The following is a 25,496-nucleotide window of genomic DNA, read 5'->3' on the forward strand; positions in this document are numbered from 1 at the left end:
GTTATATCTCAAGGTACAGTTAACGTAATTTAACGAAATTTTGAACATTCATTACTAATTTATTGGTCTTTGAAAAACATTTGACTTATCTGAATTTTTTTTATAAGAAAGAAAGTTAAAGCGGATTTAATTTTCAAGTGAGAATTTCTAAACATTATACGATTTTGACATATTTGCATTACCTTTTCTATATTATGGATGGCCGTTTTGTTACTTACGTTTCAAATATATTTATATTAAGATGTATTGGAGGCTTTTCAAGTAAACAAAAATCACTTTCATAAATTTTCATACGATGTCAAAAATTTTGCTTTGGTTGTATATATTGAAAAAAATATTTCAATCGCTTTAACTTTCCTTCTTGTGTAAAAAATTCAGTTGAGTCAAATGTTTTTCAAAGATCAAGATATTAATAATGAATGTTCAAAGTTTCGTTAAATTACGTTAACTATACCCTGAGATATAACACTTTTAAAAATAGCTCTCAGAAAAGAAGCATTTTGCTGAAATTGCTCTAACTTAATGTAGGGTTAGCCGGCAAAGCCCAATTTTGTACAAATTATAGTTTAGCTGGGACAAATCGCAGTGAAAATTTGAGAATTTTTGATGAACCATAATAACCAAAAAGTTATAGCTCATTGAAAATTTTTTGAGACGAATAAAATTTGCCTATCTCAAACATTTTGTCTACCCCCTGTATAAATATATATATATATATATATATATATATATATATATATATATATTTTTTTCTTTATTATCGAGATTTTCAGCCCTTGGCTATATATAATATATATATATATATATATATATATATATATATATATATATATATATATATATATATATATCTTAAGTGATTTCTTCCCAGTAATGTAGCTATTTGGATGCGAATGAGACATTTTAGGAAATATATTTCGAATATACACATTTTGCACACATTTTTATTTGAAAAATAACATACTATAATATACTTAAAAATGCAATTTCGAAATAGGTTGACGCGTATACTCCGTTGTTGTGTCTCGCATGAGACTCCACACATAATCACCCATCATTTTCGATGTTGCTTGGCACTGATATCGTTGCTCCATATGTTTTATATCTTGATGAAAACGTTCGCCTTGTTCCTCTGAGTATACACCCATATTTTCTTTAAATTTATCCAAATGAGAATGAAGAATGTGCACCTTTAGTGACATTCGACACCCCATGGTTTCAAAATTTTTCATCAGTTCATGTACTATGGCCTCATATCTTGGATCACGATTATTCCCTAAAAATCCTTGAACTATATCTCGAAAGCTTTTCCAGGCTGCCTTTTCTTTCTCATTCAATAATTTCGGAAACGATTCCGATTTTATAAGTTTTTTTACTTGTGGTCCTGTAAAAACACCGGCAGTTATTTTTGCCTCGGAAAGTTTCGGAAACAGTTTTGTTATAAACTTAAATGATTCCGAATCCTTATTCAATGCTTTCACGAATTGCTTAATCAAACCAAGTTTTATATGAAGAGGTGGCATTAAAATTTTTTCCATGTTCACTACTGGATCGTTTTTAACATTTTTTTCGCCGATTTTGTATTGGGCTCTGATTTCCCAATTTTTAATTTTATAGTGGTTCTCTGTGTCTCTGCTGTCCCACAGGCACAGGAAACAAGGGAATTTAGTATACCCTCCTTGTAATCCAATTAGGAAACCAATCATTTTAAAGTCGCCTATTACCTCCCAACCAAATTTTTCATACTGAATTTTGTTGAATAACAATTTTGTTGTGGCATAACTTTCTTTCAGGAGAATGGAGTGTGCAATGGGTAGAGATGGGTACTGCTCGCTTTTTACGCGGTTGTGCAGTAGCACAACCTTCAAACTTTTTGAAGAGCCATCAATAAAGAGCCGCCAGTCTCTTACAATCAATGGAATGCCGATTTCAGAAAATAGACCTGCAAAAAAAGAGATACAGTTTTCTTCGTTTTGATGCTGTTGTCATCCGAATAGATAGAAATACCCACCCTCGATATCTCTACAAAAGCAAATTCCATCTTCGCTGGTGTAATAGGAGGAAAACTCTTCATCGCGAGTTCTCTGGGATGTTATTCTGACGGATTCATCCAGCAAACTCCATTGCTTCAGCCTAGATAACAATAATTCGCTTTTGTTTTTAGGGAGTGCAAGGTCACGAATCAAATCATTTATTTCCGTTTGATTCGGATAATGTGGAATATTGAGCACTCCTCCTTGAAGTTGTAAAGACTCACTACTTGGGACAGAACTTCCACTAACTGTCGATATTGTAGTGGTACTAACAGCCGTTTCACAGGTACGTTGAGGTATGGGGCGTTCAGCGGAATGTGGAATTGGCGCACGTGATGAAGGGATATCAGGGTAAGTTGACTTTTTTTGACCACTAGCCAAATTCACAACACAAAAATAACAGTCGGTTTGATGATTTGAAGGTGAATGCCAAATCCGAGGCACAGCAAATTCCATTAATCTGTTTTCTCCTTGGTACCAACCTGAAATTTGTTTGAATATTTGTATTTGAATAATTGAGAATTTAAAAGGAATCAATAAATAGTAAATATAACATAAACATTCTGCTAACAGTTTTTGATGGTATAAAAATTGTACAAGATTTTGTTATGACAAGTATGAAATAGTTTTCATTCTTTCCTGAGTAAATCTATAATACAACACATAGAAATATTTAAAAATGGTAATGCTGCTCAGAGAAGATTTAAGTTTTACAAATTTCTAAAATGACTAATAAATAATACCTTTTCTCCCAAAAATATTTCAAACCTGAAGTGCTTATCTTGATATACCATATTGCGTTGAAAATACATGTTTTACCATACTAAAGTTTTACGATACTTGATACATTTTGTATTCATCCAAATAAAATGTGGGTCATTCCATGTCAAATCGACAAATTTTTCATATGTTTTTGCCACTAATCTTTCAAATACTAATTTATATATTCTAGTTGAATAGAGCCTGCCTTAAAAAACTCTCAGCTCGATTTCTAACACTCGGAGATCATTCGTTCAATCCACAACAAAATTTGAATTTTTAATTATTTTTGAAAAAATCTCGTAAAACGCAATATGCATTCACTCATATCTGGTCAGCCAGAAGTCACTCTGTTTATCTTTTTATGTCCCTAAAAAGCTTTTTCTGCGTAGAATCTGATAGAAATAATCACAACACGGATTTCTTGAAATTTATCTATCATTTATGTGTTTTAATCCTATTTTGAAAGATTTCTCAAAAACACCCCTCTTTTTTGTCGATTTTTTAATTTTAAAAGATTTTTTTGACAGTTTCCCATCTTTTCCGCTTCTTTGTACAGAGTAATATTTGTATTAACAACGATAGACAATTTTAAAGTAGTGCTTCGAGTATTTAGGGAAATGTGAACCTACAGTATGACATTCATTGGTTAATATTATTATCGTCATGTATTACATATATTATATCACCTATCGAGCATATCATTCGTAATAGTAAAAAAACTAAATTACATAAACATTTAATCAATATAATTAATATACTACCCTAAACAAGTTTGATATTGTTGTGGGATTGAATTTTCAACTTACTAGACCAACATGTGAGAGGAGCACCTGTTGGTCTAGACTCTAGATCTTATCAAAAATTCACTCTAATACATGACAAATGTTTAGTCTTTGAAATCACCATAAAGAAATGTTTTCCATCCTCCACCCAACCATTCGAACAAACGCTCTAGTCGTAATTGTACATTGATTCTCCTCTGAGCTACACTGCCTGTAATCGCTGAACAGTCCCAACGGACTCCTATAATGAACTGGCATAGATAGAACAATGATAAACAATAATAAGATGTTGTGCTTATAGTTCTACCGTAGATAAAGTAGAAATAAAAGTCAGTATTGTGAACTATCTGTTTCAATTGAGGGGCCCCCAGATACATAGTGGCTTAAGTGACATTTTGGTCAATTTTTAGTTGATTATAGACAAATATTCATCAGACTTCATGCTTTTCAGCACTATTTTTAGATGTAACGTCAACTAGAAAAAACAGTAATTGGGAGAAAATTTAGTTAATTTTGGAACTCTTAAACAATTTGTATTGGAAGAAAAACTTTTGAGCTTAGTGGGTTTTGCGCAGAGTTTGGTGCCTACACGGTACAGTTCCTACCTTTCAACATGGTGCTCCCAGTTTAGTCCTACTGAAGGCAAAGTTTCAACTGTTGTTTTGTCTTTTTTGTACTTTTTTTCAGGAGTGAGCACCCATGATGTTAAAATGAACTGAATTAATCGGTGCCGTAACAGTCTGTTTACGGTTAGGATAAATTTAGGCGCGTAAGATTTTTAATGGTACGCTGATCCTATAACTTTTCTCTAATAACGAAGATTTCTTCATGATGAAAATATTTATATTTATATTGTTTTTTATTTATTGGTCTGTTTTTTAGACTACTGTCATCTATATATGTAAGGGATTCTGATTTTGAAACAGTTAAACGCAATAAATGACTATTATAAGTAAACAACTGAATATTATTCAATAGGAGCTAATTTTTCTGATAACTCGAAACCCAACTTTTACAATATCCCACGAAGGTTATACTTATTTTACTCTGTACAAATAAGCGAAAAAAGTGGGAAACTCTCAGAAAAATCTTTTAAAATTGAAAAATCGAGAAATAAAAGGGGTGTTCTTGAGATATCTATCAAAATCGGATAAAAACGTATAAATTTGAGAGAAATGTCAGGAAAACCATATTGAGATTATTTTTATCAGATTCTACACAGAAAAACCTTTTTAGAGACATAAAAAGATAAGCGGTATGATTCCTGGCTGATCAGAAATCAGTAAATACGTAATGCGATTTACGGATTTTTTTCAAAAATAATCAAAATTTAAAAATAGTGTGTAGGTTGAACGGATAATCTCCGAGTGTTACAAATCGAGCTGAGGCCATTATAAGCCATTTCCGACCTGCTGAAATTACTTTGAACATTACTTGGAATATCATGTGCCAATCGATTTGTCGATTTGGTATGGAATGACCCATGTTACATTTCATTTTATTCCTCTTTCATACAATAATTCTCTTTCATTGAAACATCACCCTGGTGGTTTTCTTCGGAACTCCAGTGGCAATCACTTTACACCCACCGAAATCTCTGGGTTGCCTTTCAATTAATTTTGCTGAGTTTAGGATGGAAGTTAGCTTTACCTGAAACTTATCACAACCAAAAAATCGGCCCAATCAAATACAAGGCAGCTAAAAATTTGCGGTGTGCAGAACATCAAAGTTACTTTAGGAATTCAATTGCATTCATCTTCAAAGTGTATACAGTCGAAACTAAGTATGTAAAATTTTCTAAGAAATCTCAGGAAGAATTCCTCAACAATTCTCTAGTAGCACTCAAGAAGACATTTCTGTGAAAGATTAAAAATTATCTTAAAAAAAAAATAAAGACATATATGAGAGAATTAAAAAAATGGCTGCCTTGTAAAAACCGAGAGCATGCATCTTGACTTCTTTGTGGTATTGTTGGAAAATACATTAGAAGTAGGGTAGATGATGATGAATGGGCCAGTCCAAAAACTGATCATGGTTGGACCAATTTTGAAAACCCAAAATAATGTATTGTTTTCTTAAAAACTCAAACTACACTCTCACTAATGACAAAATATGACTCTTTCTTCATTGAAATCACATCGGTTTTAATTAAATTACCGCCAAATATTTAAATTATTAATGGTTTTAGAAAGGCTTTCTAGAAGCCCTAGTGGAGCACCAAAAATGCTCAGTTTGTAGCATCGAGAACATAGAAATTCTTTTTCATTTCCTGATCTTTTTTCGTTATTCTATTGCAAAAATATCTAACCTTCTTTGGCGGTTGACCGACATTTGTCCGAAAACCAGTACCCCGAAAGAAGTTTCTCCGAAAGTTTTTCCCTCGAAAAACGATTCCCCGAATGAACCGTTTCCCCGAATGGACCGTTTCCCCGAAATATTTTTGAATGCAGTTTATTTATGAAAATACCGAAACGGTGTAATCTTGGTTGGACCAAACCATTACACCGTTGGTTACTAGGTCCGGCTTAGTTTGTTTACAGTTTTCTTTGCGCGCGATGTCAATTTCAAAACGTTCGTCGGTCTCAAAATGAAGTGGAAGAGTTTTGAAATTGCAAATATTTGATCTCTACGTACATTATATCAAATAACAGAGCCTTTGCCATCGCGCCCCGACCGTATGGATAGCTGCTCGTCCTGAAATTCGCCCAGTACACCGAGGCTCCCGAAGTTTCATCATTTTAATATCATATCCGGATTCCGTGCGCGGTATCTGCGGCCCGCTACCGATCGTTTGGCCAACCGAAAGCCTCGTACATTAATTGGTTATCACTTCTTGCAACACCGATTCGTTTCGGAACGACAATGCTGACCTGAAGTCCAATTTTCGCTGCGATTCACAAGGAATAAGAAAAGGTTAGTCGAAAAAATGTCTTCATGTTTCGTTGGTTCATCCATGATCATTTATTTGGTCCAACCATAAGCAGCAATGGTCCACCAAGATCAGAATCTTTTGCTCATAAAAGTTAATTTATAAAATAAATGTGCTAGTTATTTCATGCTTCTATGTCGTTTTTTGAAAATTAGATGAGTAAAGCTTTCAGCGAATCACAACTTGGCTGTATAAAATTGGCTACTTTATATATAAAAGAGGCTTCTATTATGACTAAGTGTTGGAATCAACGAAATTGGTCCATTCATCATCATAGACCCAACTACTGTTTTGTTTTTGGTTCAAATACCAGAAATTTTTCGAGTGAAATAAAAACAGATTTCTGACACAACCATTTGTTAGAAAAAGCAGTAAAACGTAAACATATGAATAAGTTATAGAACGTCTATTCTGCCCTTTTAAGCATATCTGAACTATGTTGAATTCAATGCAAGTAGCATTTTTCTCAGTTACAAAGCCATTTAAAATTAATTGGATTTTTGTTTTCATCAGGTTTCATAGCTTAATATAGCACAATAACGTTATGTATCTTTCTGACATTGATTTTAAAATATTGTTTTTGTTAGAGCGAATGGGTCAACCTCGTTGAAAAACAACATGGTACAGATACGCTTAGAATGGCAGTATTGTATAGATAAAAAAATCATTCTAAATTAAATACTGTACCATGCAACCGTCTTGTGCAATTATGACAGGCATAATGTGGCACCCACTGTTTATCTTGATGTTCGACTTCGATGTTGAAATATTGCTTGTATGCTTCATATAACTTGGTATCTTTTCGCAATGTATGTTTGGTTGTTGTCCTGGTAATAAAGTAACCACAAATGTAACAAAAATCATCTGGATGATGATTGCAGTCATCAGATCGCCAAAGCATCTGAAAAAGTGAACAGAAATTTAGCTAAAGCTTTTCAAGCACATTTAGTAATTTACCTCTGGTTTGCCATTGTCAACAGGCCGTAATTTCTGATTAACACTTGATGCAACGTTTTCTGAAGTATGATCGACGATCTGTTCAGCTGCTGCCACTTGTTGTTCTTCCATATCTGAAGTTGAAACCCTTCGAGCATCACCAGTTGCAGAGACATTTGTGCGACTTAGACCAGATCCGCTTGGTCCAGCATACAGGGTTGGAGCTTGTGATGAAGGAATATTTGGATAAATATTTAAGTTCCTCCCGCGAAAGATTTTTGCCAAACAAAAATAACAGTCATTTTGATGGCTAGTTGGCTGACTCCAAATTCTTGGCCTGTCAAATTTCAACCTTGCTGATCTATCTTTTGCTGGTTCTTTGAAGAGAAAACATATTATATTTTTTTTTGTTTCTATTGAAAAATAAGCTAGAAAGCTCAAATGCGGTATCAAAATTTCAACAGGGCATAATTGCTTTTGAAGACGGCCTTTTCTGTCAAGTCGTATTTCAGTCCTACCTAAAATCCATAGCCACTATATAAAAGAGGTTTATACTAATTCTAGTAGAAAGAATTTTTAAATAAATTCATTATTTAGATGGCTGAAAGCATCTCTACTTTTCAAATAGTGAATTGTATAGTAGGGCTAAAGTACGACCTACGGCTTTAAAATAGAGTTGTTTTCAAAAGCAATTGGTCAGGGTTCTGCTAAACCGAACTATTTACCATATGAAAACCATCGATGGTGGCAAACATACTAGACCTAACTGATAAGAAAGTTGTTCATCCCAATTAATTGTGAACTATATTACTAACATTCTGTAGAAGAAATTCGTACCCACAACACATACGGAAATTGTTTTCCGGCAATTTACGGATAAAAACAGTGGAAATTATTCAAAATGGCAAATAGTTCGGTTTATCAGAACTCCAACAAATTACGCGCGTTTGAAATATTGTTACTAATAAAATTGTCAATTTATCTAAAACCTACTAAGCAATCCAACAGCACAACTCTGACAAACGAAATGTGGAACCCAATATTTGTCTTGGTTTTTGATTTCCAGGCCAAAATATTCTTGGTATGCTTGTCTTAATTTAGCTCCATCAGAAATTGAACACTTTTTCACACGGGAGCTTATAAACTCTCCACAGACGTAGCAAAATGAGTCAGGTGAGTGGAGACATTCGGTCGATGACATTTTTTTTTGTATTTCAGTTCTAGGCACTTTGGATTCTTATTACTAAGCACACTTGAACTCAAGTACAACTACTGATTCAGAAACAGAAACTGTAATTTTGCCGAGCAAAGCATTCGTATAAGGACTGTATCGAAAAGTTATTAGCAATGATGAAAACGGCTTCAAAAGATTAGGTTCAACATACAAGTAATTTGATGTTTAACCTTTCGCTGATCGCGCTGTTGTATTGTGTAAAACTCGCTTAAAAAAGCTCGTTCGTTGTACACAGCAACAGCGCGGTGCTGCAGAGGACGGCTGATCGCGCGATAGCTGAACGGTTAACTGGATGATCGACTGTACGTTGGATAATATTTTTGGGTTTTTGGCATCTCAGTCTGATTTATTGGACCTTAAGAACCGAAACGTCGGACTAAGAAAACATATAGTTGTTTTTGATTGACCAAATCAGACTGAGATGCCAAATACCCAAAAATAGTAATTTGATGTTTAGAAATATAGTATAAATCATTGAAAAAGAAATCGAACTGCAACTTTCTAGAAATAGTCATTTTACTTGAGCTTTGCTCGAAAACTAAACACATGTTTTAAAAATTCGGCACAAAAAAATTAATTTGCAAAAAAAATGTGGAAGCAAGTATAAGAAAAAACAAAAATCCGGCTCATTAAGCAAATACATACATAGGTACAATTCTCACGATCACCAAGGACAATTTCCTCTGAATTTTAAAGTATTTCGAATCACTGAAAATAACGCATTTTTCAGGTATTCAGTTTGATGGTGTTCCATCTAATCACGTTGATGTCAATTAAAATTATACAAAGCGAAAAAACCTTTTTTTATTATTCGATGTACATAATAGAGGAGTAGTTATAGCAAAGAACTAAATTTACGCTTTTTTTACAGTCCGATAATAAGTTGATGATGTTTTTTGTATAGAAAATATCTATTTCGAAAACCGGTGTTATGTAATATATAAAGTGTGCGTAATCCCCAACAAGATGTTTTTTCCACATTTTTTTCATTACAAATTTTACTCGCTACAAACTATTTAATTGCGAGGAAATATTTTAAGAAACCGAATTTTGATCAGATTTTTATTTTGTGACATGCATTAATCTATCCATACTTCAATAATACTTAAGATTCTAAAATAAAGAAATGTTGGACTCATATTTAACTAAATCGTAAAGATTTGCTAGTAGAACCGAAATAAAAAGACTTATTTAATTCAGTGTTGAGATATAACGTCATAAACATTGCTAATTATTTTACGATACAATCCATATAAAAGCTTTTTTCTTATATAAACTGGTTTACTTAACTTTACTTAACAATAAAAACAAATCAAATCGTAAGTGGGGTGATAAATCTACTTTTTTGTGTTTAATAATTCAGTCTTAAAATGTAGAACTTCAGTTGCTGATTGGATTTAAATGGTATTCTGTAAGTCATAACAATTCGAATTTTAATTCTCGAGTTGTTTCTGAAAAGCAGGTTTGGAAAAATGTGCAAAAATGTTGTTTTGTAAGAAATTTTAGTATTTTCTATCTGTTCCTAGATTCCAAACCAGGCATGCATTGTGTTTTTATGTTGTTTTGTACAATTCACTATTAAAACACAATTTTTTTGAACTAGAAATCAATTAAAAAAATATCTGTTTTTTTATTCGGACGCAGTAACGTTTTGTGTTCAACGTTTGATTTCAGCGTTCTTTTCGAATACTTTTTATATTAGCGACGCACTTAGAACAGCTAAAACGACATGGAATATTAGAAGTAATCAGCCAAAATAATTCATAACAAACACTGCGCAACATTTTTTAGGCTATCGAAAGTAAACAAAATTTTATCATTGGTTCCTGAGCATCAACCAAACAGCCCAAAGTATCAAATGCAACAAAACCATATTTGAGTTTTAAAAGTTTACAACGGAATTTTGTTTTAGACAAAAATTATTTTCTTTAGATGAAAGTTGGCCATGTCCAGTAACATTTTCATTCTTTCGGAGTACTGTTCGGCTGTCTAAATCTCGGTAGAAATAAACCGAGATTAAGCTTTTAAAAATAATTGTATCTTTTTCTGTAAAAAATAAACTTTTTATGATATCGACACGCTTGAATTAATTTAATGTTAAAGAAAATGATCAAAACTTTAAAATATTCGCGTATTTTTTGCACTGTGAAATAAAAACAACCGTAACTTTGTTATCGGCGCGAAGAATCACGACCACGAGTCCGACTGAGACAAAGATTCGAATAGCACTAGGCAGTGCGGTGTTGCATTGTTGATCTACTCGTAAGCCATTATCACACACTATCGCATGATTCCATATAGGGTTGGTGTTCGAGAATTCGCCATGTAGCAGTATTCGCCACCCTGTATTATTCAGCCTTTCGCTGTATAGATCGATATGAATGATTTTTTTGTAAAGTAAAACACATCCAAATGATATGAAAACGCTGGATGCTTTGGATGCTTTAAGTTTACTCAAAAAAATTAAGAATAAAAAAGTTTTCATAAAATTTTAGCTCCATAAATCAGTATTGCCACTCCTGCTCCAGTATTCACCACCCTCCATAAGAATTGCTTGGGGGCAGCGAATATTGGAACACCTACCCTATCGCATTATTCTCTACCATCTATATCGAATTCTTGATAGGGAGAAGTACCGTAAAACGGGGTAACATTGATCAGCGGGGAACCTTTGATCACCTTGACTATTCTTCAGGAAAAATCAAATCTTGAACATTCCACGACAAAAATCAAGGTGAGTTACACCGCTAATCAATGTTACCCAGTTTTACGGTAATTATTGCTGCATAATTGTGTGACATCCGTCGTAGGAAACAATCGCAGCACATTTAGTGATGATATTAGTAATGGAAGGAAATAGAAGAAGAAAGGGGGGATCCATAAAGTACGTCACGCTTATAAGGGGGAGGGTGGGCTCGGAAAATATATCAAATATACGAAAACCTCGCACGAATGGGGGAGAGTGGCTAAAAGTCCTAAATTGTGCATGACGTACTAAATGGATGCTCCTTAACATAAATCATGTCCATTTAGAATCCGTACACACGGAATCACGAATATCTCTGGAATAAACTGGCTTGTGAAAATGTCAACCTTTCAAAACATGCATATTTTAGAGCGCCTTCATGAAAAAATATCATTAAAATTATTACTTTTATTTTTTAATTTTACTAATGTAAACTTCCTTCAAAAGTTGTCTAACTGTAAAATTTGTAGTATCAAGCTTTTTTGGAAACATATTTTATAGTGCAGTGTCCGGAGTCGGTTTTCCTGTCTTTCTTAGATTCCTAATCGTTTTGACCAGTATTTTTTTCAGTTATGGAAATGGGGGCGTTTGAATGGATGTAGTATATTGGAGACTATGAAAGAGTTATTTTGAAAAACACTACTCAATTTTTGCGTTGCCTCTGAAAATCTTTCGACTGTAGTGACAACTTTCGAATCCAAGCCAAATCTTCTTTGGTCCTTTGCGGTGTTTTAAAAATTGCTAGTGATTTCTGAGGCTTTAGATCTTGTACAATTTTGAGTTGATCATCATGTTGTTACTAAAACGGTGTCCAAAGGAGGACTACCCGCCATGCCATGATATTCGTAGTAAATTTCTCCATGAACACGAACTCCAATCGGCAGGGGACATCTTCTCATGTCATGATCAATAACATTTGAGCGCGTAACAAATGATAGTTTTGGCGATATTTAAGCTTTTTGCTATAGTCGCGCTTGAAAATGTTGAATTTTCAAGGCGTTTGTGCTAGATTTTTTTGTTCGTCTTATTTTCATTCTGGTATATCTTTTGATTCGTTGTACGAAAACCGGTGAAATTTTCACCATTAAAAGAGGAATAGTTTATGAGTAAACTAAGCGTGTCACTAGAAAATATGCAGCGCGTACGGATTCTAAGTGGACAATGCAAACACTTACACACTTGATCTTCCGTAGATTTTCTCACAGAAAATCAGAGTTTTGTTACATGAAACTTTAAAGCTTAGAATGAATATTTAGATCTTGAATACATTTTAGAGAGGATTCCGTTTGGCGTGTTTGGTGTTTGTGGTGACGTTCCAATGAACTTCTCGTATATAAATTCCAACTTTTGAAGATATATATATATATATATATATATATATATATATATATATATATATATATATATATATATATATATATATATATATATATATATATATATATATATATATATATATATATATATATGAAGATACGGTATTTTGTGAATTTATTTTATGTTTTTTAAAAACTTAAAAGAAGCGAATACACCTTGAGGATAAATTCAAGAAGACTGTTCATATACTATGATGTATCCGGGAGATGCTTTTCTTGAAGGCATACTGATTTTAAAATATTTATAGGAAGATACAGTATTTTCTGAAAATAGATCTTAAAAATATAAGGTAGAATTCAATTTCATTATACTTACAATCCCAGATACTATTTAAATTGCATACTTGAAAAAAGAAGAATCGGTTGAGAGACAACTAAATTAAAGTGGAAAGTTGATAAGCTTGTTTTAACCCTTAATCACAAGGGACAAGACATTTCTGCCAGAGATCCTGTGGAGTTCCGTGGCCTCCGGGTGCCCAGCGTTGGGTAAAACTATAATTTCTGGTTTTACTAGACTACACACGGAATTGTGCAAATTTTGAGGTGTCGCATGATGGGATTCTTTTGGAATCAAAAATTGGCCATTTCTGTCGGAGACCCTGTGGTCCCCAGAACTTGTTCCGTGTCCACCGGGTGCCCAGCATTGGGTAAAACTATAGTTTTTGGTTCTATTGGATTACACACGGAATTGTGCAAATTTTGAGGTGTCGCATGATGGGGCTCTTTCACCATCGAAAATTGACCATTTCTGTCAGATACCCTGTGGTCCCCTGAACCTGTTCCGTGGCCACCGGGTGCCCAGCATTGGGTAGAACAATAATTTTTGGTTCTACTGGATTACACACGGAATTATGCAAATTTTGAGGTGTCGCATGACGGGGTTCTTTTATCATCGAAAATTGACCATTTCTGCCAGATACCCTGGGGTCCCCTGAACCTGTTCCGTGGCCACCGGGTGTCCAGCATTGGGTAAATCTATAATTTTTGGTTCTATTGGATTACACACGGAATTGTGCAAATTTTGAGGTGTCGCATGATGGGGTTCTTTCATCATCGAAAATTGACCATTTCTGCCAGTTACCCTGGGGTCCCCTGAACCTGTTCCGTGGCCTCCGGGTGCCCAGCGTTGGGTAAAACTATAATTTCTGGTTCTACTAGACTACACACGGAATTGTGCAAATTTTGAGGTGTCGCATGATGGGGTTATTTTGGAATCAAAAATTGGCCATTTCTGTCGGAGACCCTGTGGTCCCCAGAACTTGTTCCGTGTCCACCGGGGGGGGGGCATTTACCCAGCATTGGGTAAAACTATAATTTTTGGTTCTACTGGATTACACACGGAATTATGCAAATTTTGAGGTGTCGCATGATGGGGTTCTTTTATCATCGAAAATTGACCATTTCTGCCAGATACCCTGGGGTCCCCTGAACCTGTTTCATGGCCACCGGGTGTCCAGCATTGGGTAAATCTATAATTTTTGGTTCTATTGGATTACACACGGAATTATGCAAATTTTGAGGTGTCGCATGATGGGGTTCTTTCATCATCGAAAATTGACCATTTCTGCCAGATACCCTGGGGTCCCCTGAACCTGTTCCGTGGCCTCCGGGTGCCCAGCGTTGGGTAAAACTAAAATTTTTGGTTCTACTAGACTACACACGGAATTGTGCAAATTTTGAGGTGTCGCATGATGGGGTTATTTTGGAATCAAAAATTGGCCATTTCTGTCGGAGACCCTGTGGTCCCCAGAACTTGTTCCGTGTCCACCGGGTGCCCAGCATTGGGTAAAACTATAATTTTTGGTTCTACTGGATTACACACGGAATTATGCAAATTTTGAGGTGTCGCATGATGGGGTTCTTTTATCATCAAAAATTGACCATTTCTGCCAGATACCCTGGGGTCCCCTGAACCTGTTTCATGGCCACCGGGTGTCCAGCATTGGGTAAATCTATAATTTTTGGTTCTATTGGATTACACACGGAATTATGCAAATTTTGAGGTGTCGCATGATGGGGTTCTTTCATCATCGAAAATTGACCATTTCTGCCAGATACCCTGGGGTCCCCTGAACCTGTTCCGTGGCCTCCGGGTGCCCAGCGTTGGGTAAAACTAAAATTTTTGGTTCTTCTAGACTACACACGGAATTGTGCAAATTTTGAGGTGTCGCATGATGGGGTTATTTTGGAATCAAAAATTGGCCATTTCTGTCGGAGACCCTGTGGTCCTCAGAACTTGTTCCGTGTCCACCGGGTGCCCAGCATTGGGTAAAACTATAATTTTTGGTTCTATTGGATTACACACGGAATTATGCAAATTTTGAGGTGTCGCATGATGGGGTTCTTTTATCATCGAAAATTTACCATTTCTGCCAGATACCCTGGGGTCCCCTGAACCTGTTCCATGGCCACCGGGTGTCCAGCATTGGGTAAATCTATAATTTTTGGTTCTATTGGATTACACACGGAATTATGCAAATTTTGAGGTGTCGCATGATGGGGTTCTTTCATCATCGAAAATTGACCATTTCTGCCAGATACCCTGGGGTCCCCTGAACCTGTTCCGTGTCCACCGGGTGCCCAGCATTGGGTAAAACTATAATTTTTGGTTCTATTGGATTACACACGGAATTATGCAAATTTTGAGGTGTCGTATGATGGGGTTCTTTTATCATCGAAAATTTACCATTTCTGCCAGATACCCTGGGGTCCCCTGAACCTGTTCCATGGCCACCGGGTGTCCAGCATTGGGTAAATCTATAATTTTTGGTTCTATTGGATTACACACGGAATTATGCAAATTTTGAGGTGTCGCATGATGGGGTTCTTTTATCATCGAAAATTGACCATTTCTGCCAGATACCCTGGGGTCCCCTGAACCTGTTCCATGGCCACCGGGTGTCCAGCATTGGGTAAATCTATAATTTTTGGTTCTATTGGATTACACACGGAATTATGCAAATTTTGAGGTGTCGCATGATGGGGTTCTTTCATCATCGAAAATTGACCATTTCTGCCAGATACCCTGGGGTCCCCTGAACCTGTTCCGTGGCCTCCGGGTGCCCAGCGTTGGGTAAAACTAAAATTTTTGGTTCTTCTAGACTACACACGGAATTGTGCAAATTTTGAGGTGTCGCATGATGGGGTTATTTTGGAATCAAAAATTGGCCATTTCTGTCGGAGACCCTGTGGTCCCCAGAACTTGTTCCGTGTCCACCGGGTGCCCAGCATTGGGTAAAACTATAATTTTTGGTTCTACTGGATTACACACGGAATTATGCAAATTTTGAGGTGTCGCATGATGGGGTTCTTTTATCATCGAAAATTGACCATTTCTGCCAGATACCCTGGGGTCCCCTGAACCTGGTCCATGGCCACCGGGTGTCCAGCATTGGGTAAATCTATAATTTTTGGTTCTATTGGATTACACACGGAATTTTGCAGATTTTGAGTTGTCGCATGATGGTGTTCTTTTGAAATAAAAAATTGGCCATTTCCGCCTGAGACCCTGTGGTCCCCAGAACCTGTTCCGTGGCCACCGGATAACCCGTGCCAACCAAATGGCCTCATCAGGTCCGGAACAACATTTATATAATGATTTGTCACTAACAGCGATTCAAAAACACTGTTTCCAGTCGAAATTATTATGATGTGCGAAAATTATGTATCATGTCACACTTAGATCCGCCCGCAGCAAAAAGGGGGAGGGTCAGCGGGGATCCCCACCATATCATTCTTTAGATATACTCTTCCCCTTGATGATGCTTCAAACCGATTGTAATTTGGTGGCCTAGTTTCGGAGAACGAGCCATTTGAAGCCACAAAGTCCCGGCTGGTTAAGGATTGTCCTACAGAAATGAACACCCCTAGTTCCCCATACAAATTTCGGTTTTGAACTGTGGGGCCGCGGTCCATTATTTTTCAAAAATTCCTTCACTATGACACTTCTGGGGTCCCAAACCCCTGTTACTTTTAATTTCATCCCATAGCGTGAACCACTGTTGAACGGTGAAATAGAACAAAAATCGATTTCAAATCATCAGCCTTGTATGGAAAGTCGAAAAAATTTCCGCTCTACTGTAATTTTTTTCCTTGTGGTTTTCGAAATCAGGGCATGATTCTACACTAAAAACCATCATTAGCTTACCGAGTTCAAAAATGCTGTAAACTAGTGTTATTGTAGAATGATTCACGGCATCAAAAATAGTGTTAAAGCCTAGGTTAAAACTGTGCTTGTAAGCGAGATTTAGCCGACACGTAAGTACTCACAGTGATTATAAGGTGACAAGTGACATTTAAGCGAAGTTGAATGGTGGCTTCTATCTTTCGAGCCATGGCAACAGTGGCATATGCCAAGTTTTCTTTAGATAATATACCCGTTTAGCATACTCGTAGCGGGATCAAAGCAAGCATAACATAAAAATGTCGAGTGCTATTTTATTTAATTTGCGTTGTATTTTCAAGAGCAAGCAAGTTTCATAAATAATGATCAAGTGCGTAACATGATAGCAAACTGATAAACTTGTTAGTTAACGTATTTGGTACGTAAAAATAACGTATTTATAACATGTTTGCATCCAAAAGTTATAACTAAGTGTTGCTAATATCTTATTTATTTCAAGGAAGATAATGGTTCAAATATCTTGTTTAATCAATGTTAAATTTACGTTATTCTGGCTTGTAGTGAAGACGATAAGATTGTTCAGTAGCTTGTTATTGCCAAGCATAGTTAAAACATGATTTCAACACAAGATGTGTACAGATACAGATATAGTACTATACTACAACATCTTTCTCAAATTCTGTTTTCAAAGATGTTTCCTGTGTTACTTGGGATGTGAGCATTACTGATGAAAGTATGTATTGAACTGATTCTTAGTTAAAAAAAACAATGAAAAAATTAGGTCTAAATTTCCATTAAGTTTATTAACTGTTTGAAGCCGGAATTTTTCCAAGCGATATTATGAAACTTTCTCTACGTTTTTCTGTTGTTTTGGTGCTCAATAGCATTAAATGTGTAGAATATCATGCAGAATATTTTTTCTGGATATCCTTGGTCATCCAAACTATTCTTGAGTTTAGATCCTAAAGTCTACTGGTGTAACGGTAACTTCTTTCATTATACAAAGCTACGATTCGTAATCTATCATGCCCAGTGAGTCTTCTGAAAATTCAATAGACAGTATCAGGTCAGTCAGGATATCCTAGGTCATCCAAACTGTTCTTGAGTTTACATCCTTAAGTCTACGGGTGTGACGGTAGCTACCTTCATTATACAACGCTACGATTTGTAATCTATCATGATCAATAAATCTTTTGAATGTTCAATGGACATCATAAGATCGGGGCCATCCAAACTATTATGATGTTCAATATCTAGTATATACAGCAATTCAAGTTTCTGTTTTGGCTATATAGAGTTATGTTGCATAATCTAATACACATACTGGAGCTCACAGAATACCACCAGAGACTACGACATGGTTAAATTATTAAAAAAAAATATTGTGTTACATTATCAAAACGAAATCGCCTCATGTCACAGTGGTTGTTTTTATCAACAAAGCTTCATAACAGTTAGGAAGCCCATAATATCCCAAAATTATATAATAACGCTTATTGTTCTTCTACCTACTTTGGTAAGCACAGTGGATTATGTAACACTACATAACGTAGAGACAAAAGCTATTATCACAAGTGTAGGCCTGAAGCTATGGTCTCCGGAATAATGTTGTTGATCTGGAATATCTCAAAACCATCTTGAAATGACTCATGATATGCCAGGCGGATTACAGAATACAGTTTAAAGTTTATTGTGAGAATAACTACTGTTACTATCAAGAATTGAACTTAAGAATAGATTGGACGACTCTCAATGTCCCAAAGGTTCATAATAATATATATGTAGTAGACTTCAGGTTGGTCCAGTCACCGCGATTGATTATGAATCGTTACTCAGTATATCTGATAAGCTGATGTTACGAGTGTAGACTTGAAGTTCTGAACTCCAAGATAGTTTGGATGACCTGGAACATAGCCATAGTGTCTTTAAATGACATTTGAGATTTCAAAAGTTTCACGGATCTCAGCAGATTATGCTATGCTATTATTTATGGTGAGAATACAAAGTTTTTCTCGTATGTTGGAAGGACTTCATTATAGAACAGTTTGGACGAACCTGAATGTCCCGAAGGTTTATAATAGACAAGTAAATTGGTAAAGTAACCACGGATAAATATGCAACGTTACTCAATAGCGGATACGGCTGTTTTTACGAGTGTAGACCTGAAGTCCTGAACTCCGAGGTAGTTTGGCTGACCTGTAATAACCCTGTAGTGTCACTAAATTACATTTGAGATTTCAAAAGCTTCGCGGATCCCAGAAGATTATGCAATGCTATTACCGTGGATACACAGTTATGGATCACACACGGTTACGGATCAATTCGTTGTTTACGGTCAAATGTCGCCTCACTGCACAGCATGACATAACACAGCATAGTCTTCATAGCATAAACATTATACTACGCCACGCCATGCCATGCTAAGCTGCAACATGCAACCGTAAACATCGAATTGATCCGAAACCATGTGTGATCCATAATTGTGTATCCACGGTATTTATGGCGAAAACACATAAAGTTATTCTTGTAGATTTTAAGGACTTCATTATAGAATAGTTTGGACGATTCTGAATGTCCCAAAGGTTTGTAATAAGCTTGTAGACTTCAGATTGCTCCAGTATGATTATGCAACGTTATTCAGTATAACAGATATGACTCTTGTTACGAGTGAAGACCTGAAGTTCTGAACTCCAAGGTAGTTTGACTGACCTGGAATATGCCTATAGTATCTATAAATGACATTGTAGACGTCAAGAGCTTCACGGATCCCAGCGGGTTATGTAATGCTATTATTTGTGGCGAAAATACAAAAAAAAAATTCTTGTGCATTTGAAGAACTTCACTATAAAACAGTTTGGAACACCTAGTATTTCAATTATTTCATTTTTCCAAATTTCATAGTGTTCAGGATGTTCTAGGTTGTCAATGAAGACCCAAATACAAATAAGCCCATTTCTCCCTAATAAAAAACTCCATTTGCAGAAACTTTGCCGAAGACAGTATTCTGATTTGTCGAATGAATGAATGTATACAGCCGTTTCTATGTTGGGGTCATATATGGCCATTCCGGCTCCAGAGGGTTAACTAACTAATCTCAAATTACCATCGAAGTTTTTGATAAAATTCCTAATACACCCGAACCTCCATTTACGTAACGAGTCGGGACTGCCTAAATAGAATCTTTACCTAAATGGATTCATCAACTAAATGGATTCAGTTCATTACCTTAATGGATTTCAAGCTTGCAAAGAAGTTTCTCTCTCTCTTATTGGCGTAACGTCCTCATTGGGACAAAGCCTGCTTCTCAGCTTAGTGTTCTATGAGCACTTCCACAGTTATTAACTGAGAGCTTCCTCTGGCAATGACCATTTTGCATGCGTATATCGTGTGTCAGGCACGAAGATACTCTATGCCCAAGGAAATCAAGGAAATTTGCTTTACGAAAAGATCCTGGACCGACCGGGAATCGAACCCGTCACCCTCAGCATGGTCGTGCTGAATACCCGTGCGTTTACCGCCTCGGCTATATGGGCCCTATGCAAAGAAGTTTGAGAAGGGCAAATGGCTTGCAGATGCAATGGTCAAGGCCAGTGCTGAAAATTTCATTTCGTCATATCTAAGTTCAAACACCTACAGCTCATTTTAGAAGCTGAATCTGAGAATATGATATATGGAAAACTTGTGCGGCTAGACCAGTTCTGCAAGAAAGTCACGGAAAAAATGATGTTTTTCGAATATTTAAGGTAAATGTCACGGACCACCTTCGAAAAATGCAAATGATATTCACGGTGAATATCATTTGGCATTTTTCAAAGGCAGTCCGTGACATTTACCTTAAATATTCAAAAAATAGCCGTTTTTCCGTGACTTTCTTGCAGAACTGGTCGAGCCGCACAAGTTTTCCATATATCATATTCTCAGATTCAGCTTCTAGAATGAGCTGCATGTGATTGAATTTAGGCATGACGAAATGAAATTTTCAGCACTGGTCAAGGCTTTCAGATGTAAGAGATTTCAAGGGAGTTTTCAGGGGGGTGTCAGGGGCGTTTCCAGGCGTTGGAGGCGTTGCAGGGCGTTTCAGGACTATTCAGGAGGTTTTAGAGGTATTTTAGGGGGCCTCAGAGGCTTTCATGGAGTTGTGTTTCAGAGGTGTTTTGAGGCGTTTCAGGAGGTTTCAGAGAGGTTTTGTGGGGCTTCTGAAACTCTCAGGTGAGATTCACGGAGGTTTCTTGGGGGTTTCAGACGCGTTTTAAAGCGTTTCAAGTTGTTACAATGATTTTCAGGGCGTTTCATGGCCTTTGAGGAGGTTAAGGGGGGCCTTGTTTCAAATTTCAATGCATTTTAGTGCATTTCAGGAGGTTTCCAGTGAGTTTGAGGGGGCTTAAGAGGCTCGCAGGTGAATTTCACGGAGGTTTAATGAGGGTTTCAGAGCCGTTTCAAGGCGTTTCAATGCGTTTCAGGAGGTTTAGGGGACTTCAGAGGCTCGCAGGTAAATTTCACGGGGGTTTCAAAGGCGTTTTAAGGCGTTTCAATGCCTTTCAGGGCGTTTCAGGGCATTTTAGGAGGTTTCACAGGGTTTTAAGGGGCTTCAGAGGCTCTCAGGTAAATTTTACGGAAGTTTTGTAAGGGTTTAAGAGGCGTTTCGAAGCGTTTGAATGCGTTTTAAGACGTTTCAATGGTTTTCAATGCGTTGCAGTGCGACCCTGGAGGTTTAAGAAAAGTTTTAGGGGGCTTCAGAGGCTCGCAGGTTAATTTCACGCAGGTTTCATAGGATTTCAAAGCCTTTCAAGGCGTTTCAAAGCGTTTCAAGGCGTTTCAAGAGGGTTAAGGGGCCTCAGAGGCTCATGGGGTTTCATGGGGGTTTTGGAGGTATTTAAGCGTTTCAAGGCGTTTCGAGGCGTTTCATGAGGTTTCAGAGTGGTTTCAGGGGGCGTTCAGAGGCTCTCAGGTATATTTCATGAAGATTTCATGCGGGTTCTAGAGGCGTTTCAAAGCGTTTCAAGGCATCTCAATGGTTTTCAGAGCGGTTTCAAGGGAATATAGAAGCTTATTTAACTTTTCCTTTATTGCTTAAATCTCTTAGAGACAACAAAATACGTTAGTAGATCCGATGACCTATTTTCAAGGAAGTTCTTGGAGATCTTCAAACTGACAATGAACTCATCACTTGATAGCACATAGCTACATGAGGCTGTGTAAGCATAAATTTCATTCATAATGCTCCAACAGATCACTGATTCCAGTTATAGATCAGATGGCCTTAACGCCAGGGAGTTCTCGAATACTCCTATACAATCATAGAATCCACCACTTGATAGAACATAGTTGCCTGGGGCTGTGTGAGTGTAAACCTCATTTTTAATGCTCTTAGATACAACTAGTAGCCCTCGTAGACTCGATGACCTAAGGGAGTTCTTGGAGAATCTTAAAGTATCGTTGGTAAATCCGATGACCTATACGCAAAGAAGTTCTTGGAGATCCTCAAACTGACAAAAAAAATCTACATTTGACAACACATAGCAACATAAGGCTGTGTAAGCATAAATTTTATTCATAATGCTCCAATAGATCACTGATTACGCTTGTAGATCAGATAGGCTGAACTCCAAGGAGTTCTTTTAAAGATACTTTTAAACTTTTAACCCTTAAACACTCCGTAAACGTCTCTTAACTCTTAATTCTCCTTTTTTTTTCGTAAACCTACTTAATCTGTAATCTTGAGTACACTAACTGCTCTGAATACAATCAAATTTCATTTAGGTAACGTTGCCTAAATGGAGGGGCCTAAATAGTTTTTTCCAAAGTGGATCCTACCTTAATGGAGGTTTCAGTGTATAATGGAATAATTACTTATCCTCTGATAAATACCTGTACTTCAACTACCAACTGTGGTGCTTCCTTATTATCAGTCAACAAAAAAATAGCATACAATTCTGAAAAAAAGAAGATTGGAATGACAAAAAGACCCAATAGCTTGCTGAAAGGTTTCTTATAAAATAGAAAAAAAAACTGTAACGGAATTATAAAAAAAAATATTAAAAAAAAAAATAATGTGGAAGTGATAAGCAGTCTCCGCATGTATTTTTTTAAATCATTCCTGGTGAAATCCTTGGAGAAAAACGGCAAAATTCCTAGAGAAATTTGTACAAAATAGTTTCTGAAGTTTAAGCAGAAATATTCGAGATGGAATCAACAGTTACCAGCATTCTACCTTGTGAATTGTAGTGCAATTTATGGAGATTTATTTTAAAAAGAAACTAGACAGTCTGAACAGCTGAAAATCCCGGGAAAAAATTGTATACATTCTGTTGACGTTGAATTTCTGATGTAATCTGTAAGTTTATATGAATGAAATAAAAATAATGAAAATTTTAAAAAATCATGAAAAACTAGTTAGAAGCATTTGACCATCCTGGGCTTCTTGGCAAATTTTGCGGGTGGAAATCAGCTTTCTAATGAAAAATATTAAAAAAAAATGAGGATGAGGTTTCTGAAAAATCAAATTTATATGACATCTAACATAGATGCGCAATCAATATTACTCTTAGTGTAATTTCAATAAAAGTTCCTTTCCTTTATTTCAACATGTTGTACAAAATACAACAGTGCGATCGATCGAGGGTCAAGAATATAATATTTTACCACAAAAGTTAAAAGGAAAATAAAAGGAAATCCCACAAAACATTTCTGTGTTCAATACTGCAAAGAAATTTCCAAACATTTTTGCTTTCATGTTCAGTGAACGTGTTATGAGAATAGTCTATTTTTTTTTTTTTTAATTCTCAATCACTTAACCTAATTTACAGCTCTATTGTCCACTGGGGCACTACGTGAGCAATTTCAATTGACAGATGCACTTACATTTTGTACAGCGCCTAGATTCTATTCTACTTTATCGAACTGGTTGCCTTTCTGCTGCTTTCACTTTTTCTACTTTATACGTAGTAGAATGATGAGCACAAGGATGATGATGGATGGCCGTTGTTCCTTTCCAGTCCGATTGGGAGTCCATTATGAGTAGCAGTTCGCCGATGTCCAGGTATCCGGGTCCGTTTGAGCCATGGGGCTCAGAAGAGGGTCAGTGTCAGTTGCTCTCGGGGGAAAAGCAACTGACGAAAAATTGCAAGTGCCGGGGCTGGGAATCAAACCCATGACCATCCGCATATGAAGCGAACGTGTGACCAACTACGCCACGGGCCCCGGCTAATAGTCTATTTGTATAGCAACAAATAGCGAATTTCGATCATATCGGCACTTACGTCAGCTATGCAATCACGGTCAGCATAGTTGCAAAATCTTCATTTTTTGAGCTACTTTTCTTTTGAGAATGTACACATCGTAAACATTTAATAACACCAAATTATCTCACCGATCGATCTCAAAGCCTCAGCCACTGCTTTGCAATTTCTTTTAATACTAATCATCAACAGATAAACACCTCTGGCGATTTGCAATTACCCGGCTAGCTATTATCCGTGCAGCATCTCCTCTTCGTCTGTCTGTCTGCCAGTCTGGCTACCCAATCGGTTGACCCAGCCTGCGTGCGCTACTAATTTGATCAAATCAAGACTCCCAGCCCAGACAGACGGGCAGATAGACAGACACTGTGCAGTGCAGCGCGGTGACGTAAAATTTAACCACCGCTCGATTACATCACCTTAACCGACATTTCATCACCTCTGGCCCATCCAAAAGCTCATCAAACAAATAAAATGTAGAGGAAAAAAGACCCATTATCTCGGCTGGAAAATCGATAAACTAGGTTTTTTTTGTTGTTGTCTGTCGGTGAACAAGAGCGAGTCCGAGGGGAGGCAACCCATCGAAGCTCAACAACGCACTTGAACACAAACGTCGTCGTCGTCGTCATTAATCAGCCCAACGTGAACGCATAAAACCATCATTACCCGCCCGCCAGACGGCTCTCTCTATGCGTCGTGCAGTGCCATGTCAGTCAGTACCAGCGCCAGTGTCAGTTTGCAATACAAATCCGAGCCCATAAATGCAAAATAAGCCCCACGTAGCCGAAAAAGTAGGTTAATTACACCTGTACGAAAGAAGTCAATGGCGACGAATCCTCTCGGTGTTGAGCGCGGTGCTCACGTAGTCGATCGAGAGGCAGTCAGTCAGTCAGTCAGTTGATCAGTTCAAACGATCAGATGTAAAGCTGCGACTTTGACTAAGGCCAACTGTTGCATGCTGGGGCTGATCTAGCTGGAATTACTTACCAACCGTCATGCGATCCGTGACAGAGCTGTTAATATCAAATCCTTTTTGAAAGTGAAAACCTCACAGCAGAAAGTGCAAAGTGTACTGGTTTAATCGGAAAGCCGTATGAGCGATCTATCGCACAGTTGAGTATTTAGTGAATTTGTGTGGTCAAAATCGGGTATGGAATAAATCATGACATTTTTAAGTTCACTATAATTACTGTACGAAGTTTTGTCCAAAACAACATTTCTTGAATTGACAAATCACAAAATGACGTTTTCCATCTGGAAATCTGTTTTCTGGAACAATATAACTATTAAAACAAGGATAAATTTACCAGCAGTTTATCATCTTGGTGGCAAAGTAA

General features: G+C 36.7%; 1 protein-coding gene across 1 annotated transcript; it reads right to left on the minus strand.

Annotated features, from left to right (window-relative positions):
* Positions 1 to 888: 888 nt before the first annotated feature.
* Positions 889 to 12,785, minus strand: LOC115257872 (uncharacterized). The gene is made up of 4 exons (XM_062853209.1): positions 7,464 to 12,785; positions 7,194 to 7,407; positions 2,012 to 2,515; positions 889 to 1,942 (listed from the first exon to the last, which is right to left on the minus strand). Exons 1-4 carry the CDS (start codon positions 7,572 to 7,574, stop codon positions 975 to 977), a joined length of 1,797 nt encoding a protein of 598 aa, XP_062709193.1. The 5' UTR covers positions 7,575 to 12,785; the 3' UTR covers positions 889 to 974.
* Positions 12,786 to 25,496: the final 12,711 nt, after the last annotated feature.

This window comes from Aedes albopictus, chromosome 2 (genome assembly GCF_035046485.1).
Source record: "Aedes albopictus strain Foshan chromosome 2, AalbF5, whole genome shotgun sequence".
NCBI lineage: Eukaryota > Metazoa > Arthropoda > Insecta > Diptera > Culicidae > Aedes > Aedes albopictus.